This window comes from Cervus elaphus, chromosome 1 (genome assembly GCF_910594005.1).
Source record: "Cervus elaphus chromosome 1, mCerEla1.1, whole genome shotgun sequence".
NCBI classification, from domain to species: domain Eukaryota; kingdom Metazoa; phylum Chordata; class Mammalia; order Artiodactyla; family Cervidae; genus Cervus; species Cervus elaphus.
This window is the reverse complement of record NC_057815.1, coordinates 89,018,011-89,028,329: the sequence shown is the minus strand read 5'-3', so window position 1 is coordinate 89,028,329 and position 10,319 is coordinate 89,018,011. Positions and strand designations below refer to the sequence as shown.

At 63.7% G+C, this 10,319-nt stretch overlaps 3 protein-coding genes across 21 annotated transcripts in view; all 3 read right to left on the bottom strand.

Moving 5' to 3' along the window:
- Window positions 1-26: 26 nt before the first annotated feature.
- MDK (midkine) lies at window positions 27-3,041 on the bottom strand. 5 transcript variants are annotated; one of them, XM_043910649.1, is made up of 6 exons: window positions 2,892-3,006; window positions 1,575-1,651; window positions 1,315-1,482; window positions 1,058-1,216; window positions 648-713; window positions 27-362 (listed from the first exon to the last, which is right to left on the bottom strand). In XM_043910649.1, exons 1-6 carry the CDS (start codon window positions 2,915-2,917, stop codon window positions 337-339), a joined length of 522 nt encoding a protein of 173 aa, XP_043766584.1. In that variant the 5' UTR covers window positions 2,918-3,006; the 3' UTR covers window positions 27-336. The 5 variants fall into 5 exon arrangements, with proteins under 5 accessions (XP_043766584.1, XP_043766594.1, XP_043766589.1 ...); XM_043910659.1 differs by lacking the exon at window positions 2,892-3,006 and adding an exon at window positions 2,216-2,670; XM_043910654.1 differs by lacking the exon at window positions 2,892-3,006 and adding an exon at window positions 1,956-2,110.
- A 250-nt stretch (window positions 3,042-3,291) lies between these two features.
- The window catches only part of DGKZ (diacylglycerol kinase zeta), a 43,970-nt gene continuing 36,942 nt past the window's right edge, over window positions 3,292-10,319 (bottom strand). For 6 of the 14 annotated variants that reach the window (XM_043910624.1, XM_043910629.1, XM_043910640.1 and 3 more), the window contains 14 exons: window positions 10,194-10,267; window positions 9,994-10,105; window positions 9,348-9,547; window positions 9,074-9,174; window positions 8,904-8,983; window positions 8,744-8,813; window positions 8,585-8,625; window positions 7,949-8,088; window positions 5,591-5,622; window positions 5,296-5,339; window positions 4,722-4,842; window positions 4,610-4,643; window positions 4,254-4,353; window positions 3,292-3,993 (listed from right to left, as the gene is read on the bottom strand). In XM_043910624.1, the coding sequence (XP_043766559.1) occupies window positions 3,877-3,993; window positions 4,254-4,353; window positions 4,610-4,643; window positions 4,722-4,842; window positions 5,296-5,339; window positions 5,591-5,622; window positions 7,949-8,088; window positions 8,585-8,625; window positions 8,744-8,813; window positions 8,904-8,983; window positions 9,074-9,174; window positions 9,348-9,547; window positions 9,994-10,105; window positions 10,194-10,267 (1,266 nt within the window). In that variant the 3' untranslated portion in view covers window positions 3,292-3,876. Of the gene's footprint in view, window positions 3,994-4,253; window positions 4,372-4,609; window positions 4,644-4,721; window positions 4,843-5,295; window positions 5,340-5,590; window positions 5,623-7,948; window positions 8,089-8,584; window positions 8,626-8,743; window positions 8,814-8,903; window positions 8,984-9,073; window positions 9,175-9,347; window positions 9,548-9,993; window positions 10,106-10,193; window positions 10,268-10,319 lie in introns of those variants that run through there. The other 8 variants (XM_043910636.1, XM_043910613.1, XM_043910619.1 and 5 more) reach the window with 3 other exon arrangements.
- LOC122699062 (keratin-associated protein 16-1-like) lies at window positions 5,633-7,942 on the bottom strand. 2 transcript variants are annotated; one of them, XM_043910648.1, is made up of 4 exons: window positions 7,243-7,942; window positions 6,415-7,171; window positions 5,930-6,052; window positions 5,853-5,892 (listed from the first exon to the last, which is right to left on the bottom strand). In XM_043910648.1, exons 1-3 carry the CDS (start codon window positions 7,382-7,384, stop codon window positions 5,998-6,000), a joined length of 954 nt encoding a protein of 317 aa, XP_043766583.1. In that variant the 5' UTR covers window positions 7,385-7,942; the 3' UTR covers window positions 5,853-5,892; window positions 5,930-5,997. The 2 variants fall into 2 exon arrangements, with proteins under 2 accessions (XP_043766582.1, XP_043766583.1); XM_043910647.1 differs by lacking the exon at window positions 5,853-5,892 and adding an exon at window positions 5,633-5,819 and having other exon boundaries at window positions 5,981-6,145; window positions 6,177-7,942.

Here is a 10,319-nt window from a genome sequence, read left to right as displayed (position 1 = left end):
TTTATATATTAAAAGAAAAGCTTTTATTGGGAACAAAAAGATATTTATTTTATTTATTTCTTAGTAATGGCATCCAGTTGGGGGAAAAAGAAAAGTGGGTACAGGGGAATCAAATCCCTTTGTGGGGGGGACTCAAGCTGCCCAGAATCCCTTGTCCCTCCCCACTTCGGGCACTTGGGGTGATGTGGGCAAGTGAAAGGGAAGAAGCAGGGCATGATTGATAAAGCTAACGAGGAGGCAGAAGGCACTGGTGGGTAACATCTTGAGCCTGTGGAGGAAGGGCGTGGGCCGGGCCTCTGGGTGAAGCCGGGGCTCCTTGGCATCGGGGCCTGGCCGCTAGTCCTTTTCTTTCCCTTTCTTGGCTGTAAAACAAGAAAGAAACACTGCATTAGCAGGGTTCGGTGACCCAGTGGAGACCCCCGCCCCCTCCCTGCAGCACACACATTAGAGAAAACAAAATTCTGCCCCCTGGTGGTTCTCCATCAGCCCGCCGCCGGGAAGCCCCTGGGCCAGGGCAGCCATTGTGATGCCCTGGAACCTTCCTCACTCCCCAGGCTTAGACTTTCGCTGGAAAATCGGAAAACCTCCCAGTTCCCGTCCTCAGTCCTAGTCCCAGCAGCCCTGGAACACAGCCTCAGTCCCCTCACCTGAGAAGTGGGCATATGCCCCTCTGCCTGGTTGGCCTCCAGGGCTGCTGGGACTCAGGAAGGAGGCTAAGGGAGAGAGAAGTAAGGAAGTCCTTCCCAGCTAGAAACTGCCCCCACCTGCTGGGAAATGACAAAGCCAGGCCCTTCCAGGCCCACTACCCTGGGTCCTAAGCCAAAGGCTCCAACAGAACCATTGACTTGGTTCTTATCTGAGCCAGAGTTTCAACCTCCCAAACTCCATCTGCAGAGCTCTCAGTACCACCCACCTAAGGTATCTCTGCCTACAGAAAGACAGTGTAGACATCAAGAAGTCACTGGCCAGTATCCACAGACGGCAGCTTCACCACTGCCTTCACAGGTGGGGGCAGCCACCCGTGACAACCTCGTCCCTACCCACCCCCGTCGCTAACCTTTGGCCTTGGCTTTGGTCTTGGGGCTGCAGGGCTTGGTCACCCGGATGGTCTCCTGGCACTGGGCATTGTACCGCGCCTTCTTCAGGGTCCCCTGGCGGGCTTTGGTGCCTGTGCCATCACACGCCCCCCAGGTCTCAAACTTGTACTTGCAGTCGGCTGGCGGGAGAGCGCGGGGGAGGTCAGGGCTGGGCAGCCTGTGAGGGGGCCCGTGAAGCTGGGCCCCTTGCCTACCCTCCGCGGGCACCCCACCTCACCTCCAAATTCCTTCTTCCAGTTACAGGGCACCCGGCACCGGATGCGCTGCGTCTGGGCCCCGCAGGTGCCCTCGCGGAATCCCACGCCGCAGTCCTTGCTGCTGGGGGTGCAGGGCCCCCAGGTCCACTCGGCGCACTCGCTCCCCGGGCCTCCCTTCTTCACTTTGTCTGCAACGCAGGGGAGCAGAGCTCAGGACCCAGACTAGGACTCACCCTTCCTGGGCTCCGGCCCCCCCAGCCCCCCGCCCCCGCCGAATCACCTTTCTTTTTGGCCACCGCGGAGGTGAGCGCCAGGAGGGCGAGGAGGGCGAGGAGGAGGAAGCTTCGGCGCTGCATCCTGAGGGGAGAGCACGGGTCAGAGTCCCCCCACGGAGGCCGCCGGCGTAGACCAGCCCCCCCCTCCCCGCTTTGCCCCAGTTCCCAGGCCAGGCCCAAAGGGTCGGGCTGCTACTGCGGTGGCGGCGGACTTGGGGGGTCTGGCCTCTCGCCGCCAGCCCGGGCGCACAGAAGGAGGAATCTCCCCGGGGGCCTTCTGGAGCCCGGGACGCAGCTCGGACCCCCTCCCCGCCTCCGGATCCCAGATGGGCAGCGGCTGGGGGGCCCGAAGCCGCCGCGCGCCCTCCGGGGCCCCGCACGCTCACTCGCTCGCTGCCCGCGCGCGCGGCTTCGCTCCCTCCCGCGCCGGGCCGTCCCGCTCCGGCCGCCGCGGCCCCTTTTGTCTCCAGAACCGGTCTGAGCCGGTCACATGGGCCCCCGCCCCCTCCCCCCCACCGAGGAAGGACCTGCCCCGCCCCCTCCCCTCAAACCCGCACCGCCCCCCGACCCCGGCGTCCCCGCCTCCCCTCCCTCCCCGCGCCCCTACCCCCCTCTTCCCGCCGCTCGCCCCACACCCTCGCCTCACCCGGCCTCTGCCCTCAGCTCTCAGACGCCCGGCCCTCCTGGGCCCCCCATCCTCCGATCCCGGGCTCTCCCGGCCCCGGGCCTCCGTCGGGTCCTCGCACTCCATTCCCCATGCCCCAATCTGGCGCTCCCTCGGCCCCAGCCCCGGTTTGCCGTCCCCTTTTCCCTCTGGACGCCCGCTTCCCTCCACGGCCACGGAGCCTTAGGTGGAGACCAGGAGTGGGTACGGAGCCCCGGGTGTGTCACAGGTCCCGGCGTGGGTCCCGCGTTCGAGCCGGTGTGCGGCTCTGTCCGCCGAGCCCCGGGTGGGTGCAGTGATGAACCCCTAGTCCCCCCTCCATCTCCCTGGACCCGCTGGACTCTCAGCGGCCCTTAGATGCTGGGGAAGGAGCACCAGCCCCCGCCTCGGCTGGCTTCACCAAGTGCGCAGGGAGATGCTCTGCTCCGTGTTGCGGAGGGGTTCGCAGGGGAACCCCAGAACAGCGCCCGGGTTGGTGGGGGAGGAGCGCGGAGGCCGCTGCGCTTTTCTCGGAGCGCAGGTTGGAGGGGGCGCGCGGGGGGCGGGGGGAGTTGAGGAAGGAGGAGCCCGCAGGCCGGGGTTTGGTTAAGACTTAAGAGCAGACAGGAGTCGTCTGAGAAGTTCCAGATCCGGCCCGGCAGCGGCTGCAAATGCCCACCCCTTGTGAGCCGGGACCTCGGGCATCGCCTCTTCAGGTCCCCGTAGGAGCCAGAGCGGTGGAGGCCAGGGGGGAGGGGGCTTGCCCAGCCACCGGGCCACCGGGCCCAAGAAACCAGGCCTGGCCCCTGCCCCACCTCTTTCACTTTCATTGTTATCATCCCAGCGGGAAGCGGGAAGCAGGAAGAAATCGGCTCCTCCCCCGGCCCCTGCGAGCCCGGCAGCCTGGCCGAGGTCAGGTCCCCGGCAGGCCCTCAGACCCCACCCCCGAACGGGAATCAGGACCCCCTGAAATGGGTCTGCGTTCACGCGTCCAGTACCCCACCCTGCGGATAACCCAGCAGATCCCACTGCTTCAGGAACACCCCCCACTCCGCCCCCCAAAAAAGAAAAGCAGAAAAGAAAAAAAATACACTTTACTGAGTCACACCCAGCTGTAAACATGTCACCACGAGAGAGCCCCATCCCAACCCCCAGGCCACAGAGTCGGAGGTGAAATGACTGTGTTTGGGAGGAGGGTCACAGGGGAGGTGCTAAGCAGGGCTGCGGGCAGGCAGATGCAGCAAAAGACCACGGGTGGGTGGGGGGTCAGGGCAGGAGAGGGGGCTGAGCTCCCAGGAGCCTCAGAGTGACAGTCCCAAAGGGCTGGGAGGCTTAAGAAGCCTCTTCCTGGGGGCTCCCTCACGGGGCCTCTGCCCTCGCGGCTGCGGCCCCTGAACCCCAGGGCCCCCAATGCCACCCCCATCCCCCCTGCCCCGGGCCTGCCCAGCCCAGTCCAGTTTCCTGGTCCCCTGTGAGCCTCCCTCCGGGTTAGGCTGCGGCCTCAGGGGACGGGGTGGGACTTCCCCAGCTCCTTAGAGTCCAGCCCTAGGTCTGGGCAGCTCCTCAGGGAGCAGCACGCGGCTCCTTCCCTGGGGCCCGGGTCCCTCTGCGGCCATCTGACTGGAATGCAGCAGTGTGGTGGCCAGGAGGGGGCTGGCCGGCCCTCACACCGCCGTCTCCTGGTCCTCCCGCTGGATCATCTGGTAATGCTGCCGGTTCTCCAGGTAGGCGGCCAGTTCCGTGTCCTGAGCTTTCTCAGCCCTCTGCCGGGGAGTGTCGCCCTGGATGGGGGTGTGTGTGGGGGTAGCTGCCGTCACCTCAGGAGCCTGTTGGCCCTGACAGACTAGAAGACAGGGCGCTTCCCTCGCGAGGAGCCGCCGCCTTCTGGCTCAGGCTTGGGGTCCGGGCTGTGCTGAAGGCCAGCTCTGAATCCCCTGAGGCTGCCCTCCCCTGGAGCCCCCTCTCCCACGGGCGGAGTTTGGGGAAGGGTAGCTCTGTGTCTGCGTGGATTCCTCCGTGCCCGCCCTGTCCCTCTGCTCACCTGCTGGTCGGTCTTCATGAGCGAGGCCCCGGCCTCCACGATGTAGTGGCAGATGGTGCGCTGGCCCAGGGCCGCTGCCTGGTGCAGGCAGGTCTCCCCGCTGGGGGACAGGGGCTGGCTGTGGACCCCATCCAGTCCTCTGGGCCCTCCTGTCTCCGCAGGGGCCATCAGAAGGGGCAGGACGTGTGGGGTCCTGGGGCAAGGTGGGGGTGGGGGGTGGGGGGGTGGCCCAGAGGGCGACAGATGTGGCCAGGAACAGTTTTACGGGCTCTGACAGGATCCACACAGAAGGGCTAGATGGAACCTGGGTGGTTTCCAGGGTAACGGGTCCTGCCCTGCCCTGCCCAGATACTCACTTTTCCTCCACGGCATCAAGGATCTCAGTTGGCGCTGGGGAAGAGGGAGGGGGAGGTCAGAGAGGCCCGGCAGCCTCCCCCCAGCCCCGGGAGCCCCCGGGGCACAGCTCACCATGGTCCAGCAGGTAGCGGACCACCTCCTTGCTGCCAGTGCTGACCGCGTGGTGCAGGAGCGTGCGGCTCCGCTCGTCACGGTGCATGAGGTCGCCCCCAGCTCGGTGCAGCTCCTGGAGCTGAGGGCAGGAGGCAGGGCAAAGCTGGGGCGCCTCGAGACCACCCTCCTTCCAACCACAGAAATGCCCCTCCAACTCACACAGGCCCCAGGCTCCCTGAGGTCTACGGGGGTCTTCTGGGAATGCAAGGGAGAGACATTGGGCATCTCTCATCCCAGGTGCCCCTCGATTCCCTGGGAGCCTTGAAGCCAGTGGTTCCTCTAAGATTTGCTCCTTTCGCAGTTCTGGGGACAGACGGACTGAGCTAGGAAGCCCCTATGGAGGGACAATGATTGTGGGTGGGGCGGGGCAGGGCAGATTGGGACAATCACATGGAGACCCCCTCCCACAGAGGGCTAGGTCATGACAGATGACTGCACCTCGACCGAGGAGCTCCCGGCCCAGCCAGAGGCCCCACTTCCTGGGCCCTGCTAGGGCTGCCAAGGGGAAGAAGCCCGAGCCTGGCACTGCTACCTTACAGAAATCGTTCCTCTTGGCAGCCTCGATGAGCTCTTCACCTGCTCGGAACACCAGCCTGTTACACTCTGGCATGGGAGGCCTTGGCTCACGTCAGTGCGTGAAGACGTGTGTGATGTATTATTGTGCAAAGCGGGCCTGAGGGGCACGTGTGCCGATGGCTGTGGCAAACGTGACTATAGCTATGTTGGTGTGAGGCTGTGTATGGGCTCCACCTGGCCCCACCCCACCCCACTGAGCCTGGGTCCTCTGACCAGGGAGAAAGCAGGGGCCCTGCAGGGAGAGGCCTCACCTGTAGGGGGCGCAGCGTCCCCTGGCAGTGACCTGCAAACAGAGCAGATGTGACAGGGTGACATCACGGGATGACAGGGTGACATGAGATGCGACAGGGTGAGATGTGATCGGATGTGACAGGATGAGATGTGACAAGGTGACATCACGAGATGACAGGGGGACATGAGATGTGACAGGATGAGATGTGACGGGATGACAGGATGAGATGTGATGGGGTGACATGAGATGTGACGGGGTGACATCACTAGATGTCAGTGACATGAGATGTGACAGGTGACATGAGATGTGAGAGGGTGACATGAGATGTGACAGGATATGTGACAGGGTGACATGATGAGATGTGATGGGGTGACAGGGTGAGATGTGGCAGGATGTGACAGGATGAGATGTGACAGGGTGACATGGCTACAGGATGAGATGTGACAGGGTGACGAGATGCGACAGAGTGAGATGTGACAGGGTGAGATGTGACAGGGTGAGATGTGACGGGGTGACATGATGAGATGTGATGGGGTGACAGGGTGAGATGTGGCAGGATGTGACAGGATGAGATGTGACAGGGTGACATGGCTACAGGATGAGATGTGACAGGGTGACGAGATGCGACGGTGAGATGTGACAGGGTGACATGATGAGATGTGATGGGGTGACAGGGTGAGATGTGACAGGGTGAGATGTGATGGGGTGACAGGGTGAGATGTGACGGGGTGACATGATGAGATGTGACGGGGTGACAGGGTGAGATGTGACAGGGTGAGATGTGATGGGGTGACATGATGAGATGTGACGGGGTGACAGGATGAGATGTGACAGGGTGACATGATGAGATGTGACAGGGTGACATGATGAGATGTGATGGGGTGACAGGGTGAGATGTGACAGGGTGAGATGTGACAGGGTGAGATGTGATGGGGTGACAGGGTGAGATGTGACAGGGTGAGATGTGACGGGGTGACATGATGAGATGTGACGGGGTGACAGGGTGAGATGTGACAGGGTGAGATGTGACGGGGTGACAGGGTGAGATGTGACGGGGTGACATGATGAGATGTGACAGGGTGACATGATGAGATGTGATGGGGTGACAGGGTGAGATGTGACAGGGTGAGATGTGACAGGGTGAGATGTGACAGGGTGACGAGATGCGACAGGGTGACATGATGAAATGTGATGGGGTGACAGGGTGAGATGTGATGGGGTGACAGGGTGAGATGTGACAGGGTGAGATGTGACGGGGTGACATGATGAGATGTGACGGGGTGACAGGGTGAGATGTGACAGGGTGACATGATGAGATGTGATGGGGTGACAGGGTGAGATGTGACAGGGTGAGATGTGATGGGGTGACAGGGTGAGATGTGATAGGGTGAGATGTGACGGGGTGACATGATAAGATGTGACGGGGTGACAGGGTGAGATATGGCAGGATGTGACAGGATGAGATGTGACAGGGTGACATGGCTACAGGATGAGATGTGACAGAGTGACGAGATGCGACAGGGTGAGATGTGACAGGGTGACATGATGAGATGTGATGGGGTGACAGGGTGAGATGTGGCAGGATGTGACAGGATGAGATGTGACGGGGTGACATGATGAGATGTGACGGGGTGACAGGGTGAGATGTGGCAGGATGTGACAGGATGAGATGTGACAGGGTGACATGGCTATAGCACAGGCCCAGCTTGTTGCCCTCCCCAGCCCCAACCCGGGGCGCCCTTGGTTCATTCAACAGTTTATTCAGTGCCTCCTGCATGTCAAGTGCTGTTCCGGGCACCAGCAACACAGCCATGAACAAGACAGGTGGAGAGCTTGCTCTCAGGGAGCTTACATTCTAGTCAGAGAGACAAAGTCAGACAAACGAGTAAACAAAGTGTTCTGGAACAGCAGGAAGTGTGGAAGAACAGGAGACTGGGTGGTGTGATGGAACAGCAACTTCGGGGGGGCTCCCGAGAGACTGCGGAGAAGGCACACCCAAGCTGAGACGTGAGTGGAGGGTGAAGATCGGGGAGGCAGGGACAAGTCCGGAGGTGGGCAAAGGAGGCAGCAAAGATCGGACAGGTGAGTGGGGCTGCACTGCAGTGGTGGAAGAGGGTGCCGGTGCCCAGTGAAGGGAGCAGGGCAGGGCACGTGCCCACAGGGTGCTGGGGGAGAGCAGGAGGCCGGGGGGCTGCAGGGCGCTCCGACGAGGGTGGGGGTGGCCGGAATGGAGCCTGGGTCTCCAGCCACCGCAGCAGGGTGGATGGTGGCCAGTGGGTCAGAGGGCTCGTGGCCTGGCTGCGGCCAGGGTTGGGGGGTTCAGTCAGCTGCCCTTTGGGGTGGGGGGGGGGAGGGTTGGCTGAGGCTCGGGACTCACCGGGATGTGGGGGAGCAGGGCGAGGTGGGGAGAGGGGACGTGGGGGTGGGGAGGTCAGGCCGGGCAGATGCCCCCAGCAGCTCAGGGTCCAGGATATAAATCTCATCCTGTGCGATCTCGGTCACGTAGTTGAGGTGTTCCTACGGGGTTGGGGGGGGAAGGTTGGGCTGAGGGTCAGGGCCCTGCAGGGCGGCCGATGGGGGGTGCAGAGGGACGCCAGGCCAACAGACCTGGAGAAGCTGCAGCTGTGAGGTGGAGCACTGACAGGGCAGCCAGGCCTGGGCCCTGCCAGCCCCCACCCCACCCCCAGCCCCCTCCTCTCCCCTCCTGCCCTGGAGCCCCTGACCTTGCACAGGGGGCCCACCAGCTTGCAGCCCCTTCCCACAGCTAAGCCTTTCCCGGGTGCCCGGCCTCTGACCCAAAGCGCCTTTCCTTCTGTGTCTGGTTGGAAGACGCCTGTGCTTTGAGGCTCCCCCACAACCCAACCCCGCGAGCCCAGCTCCCCGCCGTCAGCACCGTCCCTGTGCACTGCCCATCGGCGGACATGGGTGTACCCGGCCGTGCAGGGCGGCCAAGCAGGACAGGTGCCACGGGGCCCAGAGCCAGCGGTTTCCAGAGCAGATCTTGAGTGCGTACCTGGGCCCTGTCGATTCTGTAGAAGCGGCTGGCAGTGGTGGCTGTGGGGAGAGGGCTGGCTGAGGAAGGTGGCCCCCTGTCCAGGCCTGGGTCTCCTGCCGCCCCCCGCCAGGACTGCCAAGGGAGGAGGCAGGCCCCAGCCCTTTGGGGGCCACTCACCATCGAGGAAGCACCACTTGGGGGACAGTTTCTGGCACATCGGGGACTTGGCTCCAGCACCTTCGGGCTCCTGGCAAGAGAGGCAGAGGCCGGGGCTGGAGGCCACCAGAACCTGGGCTGGTGGGGGCCCCTGTGGGCAGGCCCGGGCCCCACCCCTCACCTGCCGGAGCCTCTCGATGTGGGCGCGGCATAGCTCCAGGTCACTGTCTCCGGGGACCACCACGGTGCCCAGTGGCACGGCTGGAGGACAGGGCAGCCGTCAGCAGCTGGCTGCACCCCAGCCCGGGCCCCGCTCCTCAGCGCCCCCTCCCCGCCCCATCTGCCACTCACAAGCCTCTTTGAGCTGCTCCTTGTCATAGTGCAGGGCCTCGTAGTCGTGCATGCTGACCCTGCTCACCTGGACTCGCAGCTGCTCCGGCACCGGCTGCTGGCTGCAGGCAGGGCGACCACACGGCGCTCGGCAAGGGCCCTGCCCGAGCTGCCAGTCCCCGCCAGGCATCACACCACGTATCGCCCGCCCCAGCTGCCCCAGGGGAAACTGAGGCTGGGGAGGGGCAGAGTCTCTGGGGCCCCGGGCATGTGGGCGGGGCGGGGGGGGACGCACTCGCTGTGCAGGGGGGCGGCGCTCCGCCGCTTGGCCTTCTGCACCATGGTGGCCTGGTTGCGCAGGGCGATGCGGATGCGGGAGGCTGCGAGCTTGCAGGGCTCACCGTCCACCTGCACCGGGATGGCTTTGGACGTGGTGAGCAGCACCTCTCGGCACTGCGTCAGCCGCTCGCCGTGCCCGCCCACCTGCAGCGCGGCCTGTGGGCATGGGAGGCTCAGGGTCAGGGGCCAGGGGGCGGCAGGACCCCAGGCTTTCCTTTTCCCAGGCCGGAGAACAAAGTGAGTGATCCCCCACCCAACGGAGAGCAGAGGAGGGTGAGACCCCAGCCAGAGAAAGGAGGTGAGGGCGAATTCTCCCGTCCTGGCCAATGAAAAGGAGGCTGGTGACCCCCTTCCGTTATTTTTCATTTTTTGTATTTATCTGGCTGCTCTGTCACGCAGGCTTAGTTGCCCTGAGGCCTGTGGGCTCCTACGTCCCCAGAAGGGGTCCAACTCGTGTACCCTGCATCGCAAGGTGGATTCTTAACCACTGAACCACCAGGGAAGGCATCCCCTTCCATCCTGGGGCCAGGGCCAGGGCCAGGGCCGGGCAGGCAGGCAGGCAGGCCTGGGGCTCCAGGTGGGCCCCGTGCTGGCTTACTCACCAGGGAGGTCATGGTAAAGCCGATGACCTCGAGGTAGCCATCGTCGTGCCGCTGCGGCTCGAAGTCGTGGTGCTCCCCAGGGTGGCCCCAGGGCATGGTGCCCGCACAGTACCTGGAGGGGACGGCACCGCAACGGGCTTCAGAGGACGGGCATGCAGGACAGGGACAGCAGGGCTCCCCCCGCGCCCTCCCCTCCTCACCTGGGGATGTTCAGGAAAACAATACACTGGGGCTTCAGGTCCTGAATCTTGGGGGTCAGGTCAGTCCCATCACACTGCAGGCAGGAACGGGTGGAGGGGGTTGAGGGCCTATGGATCCAGGGGGTC

Coding starts and splice junctions, on each gene's coding strand:
- LOC122699062 (XM_043910647.1), bottom strand. CDS start 7,384: ATGGCTGTGTTGCTGGTGCCCGGAACAGCACTTGACATGCAGGAGGCA. Junction 6,146..6,176: donor GCATCTCGTCACCCTGTCAC/ATCTCATCCTGT, acceptor TCACCCTGTCAC/ATCTCATCCTGTCACATCCT.
- MDK (XM_043910649.1), bottom strand. CDS start 2,917: ATGCCCGAGGTCCCGGCTCACAAGGG. Junction 1,483..1,574: donor CGCGGTGGCCAAAAAGAAAG/GTGATTCGGCGG, acceptor CCTGCGTTGCAG/ACAAAGTGAAGAAGGGAGGC. Junction 1,217..1,314: donor CTGGAAGAAGGAATTTGGAG/GTGAGGTGGGGT, acceptor CTCTCCCGCCAG/CCGACTGCAAGTACAAGTTT.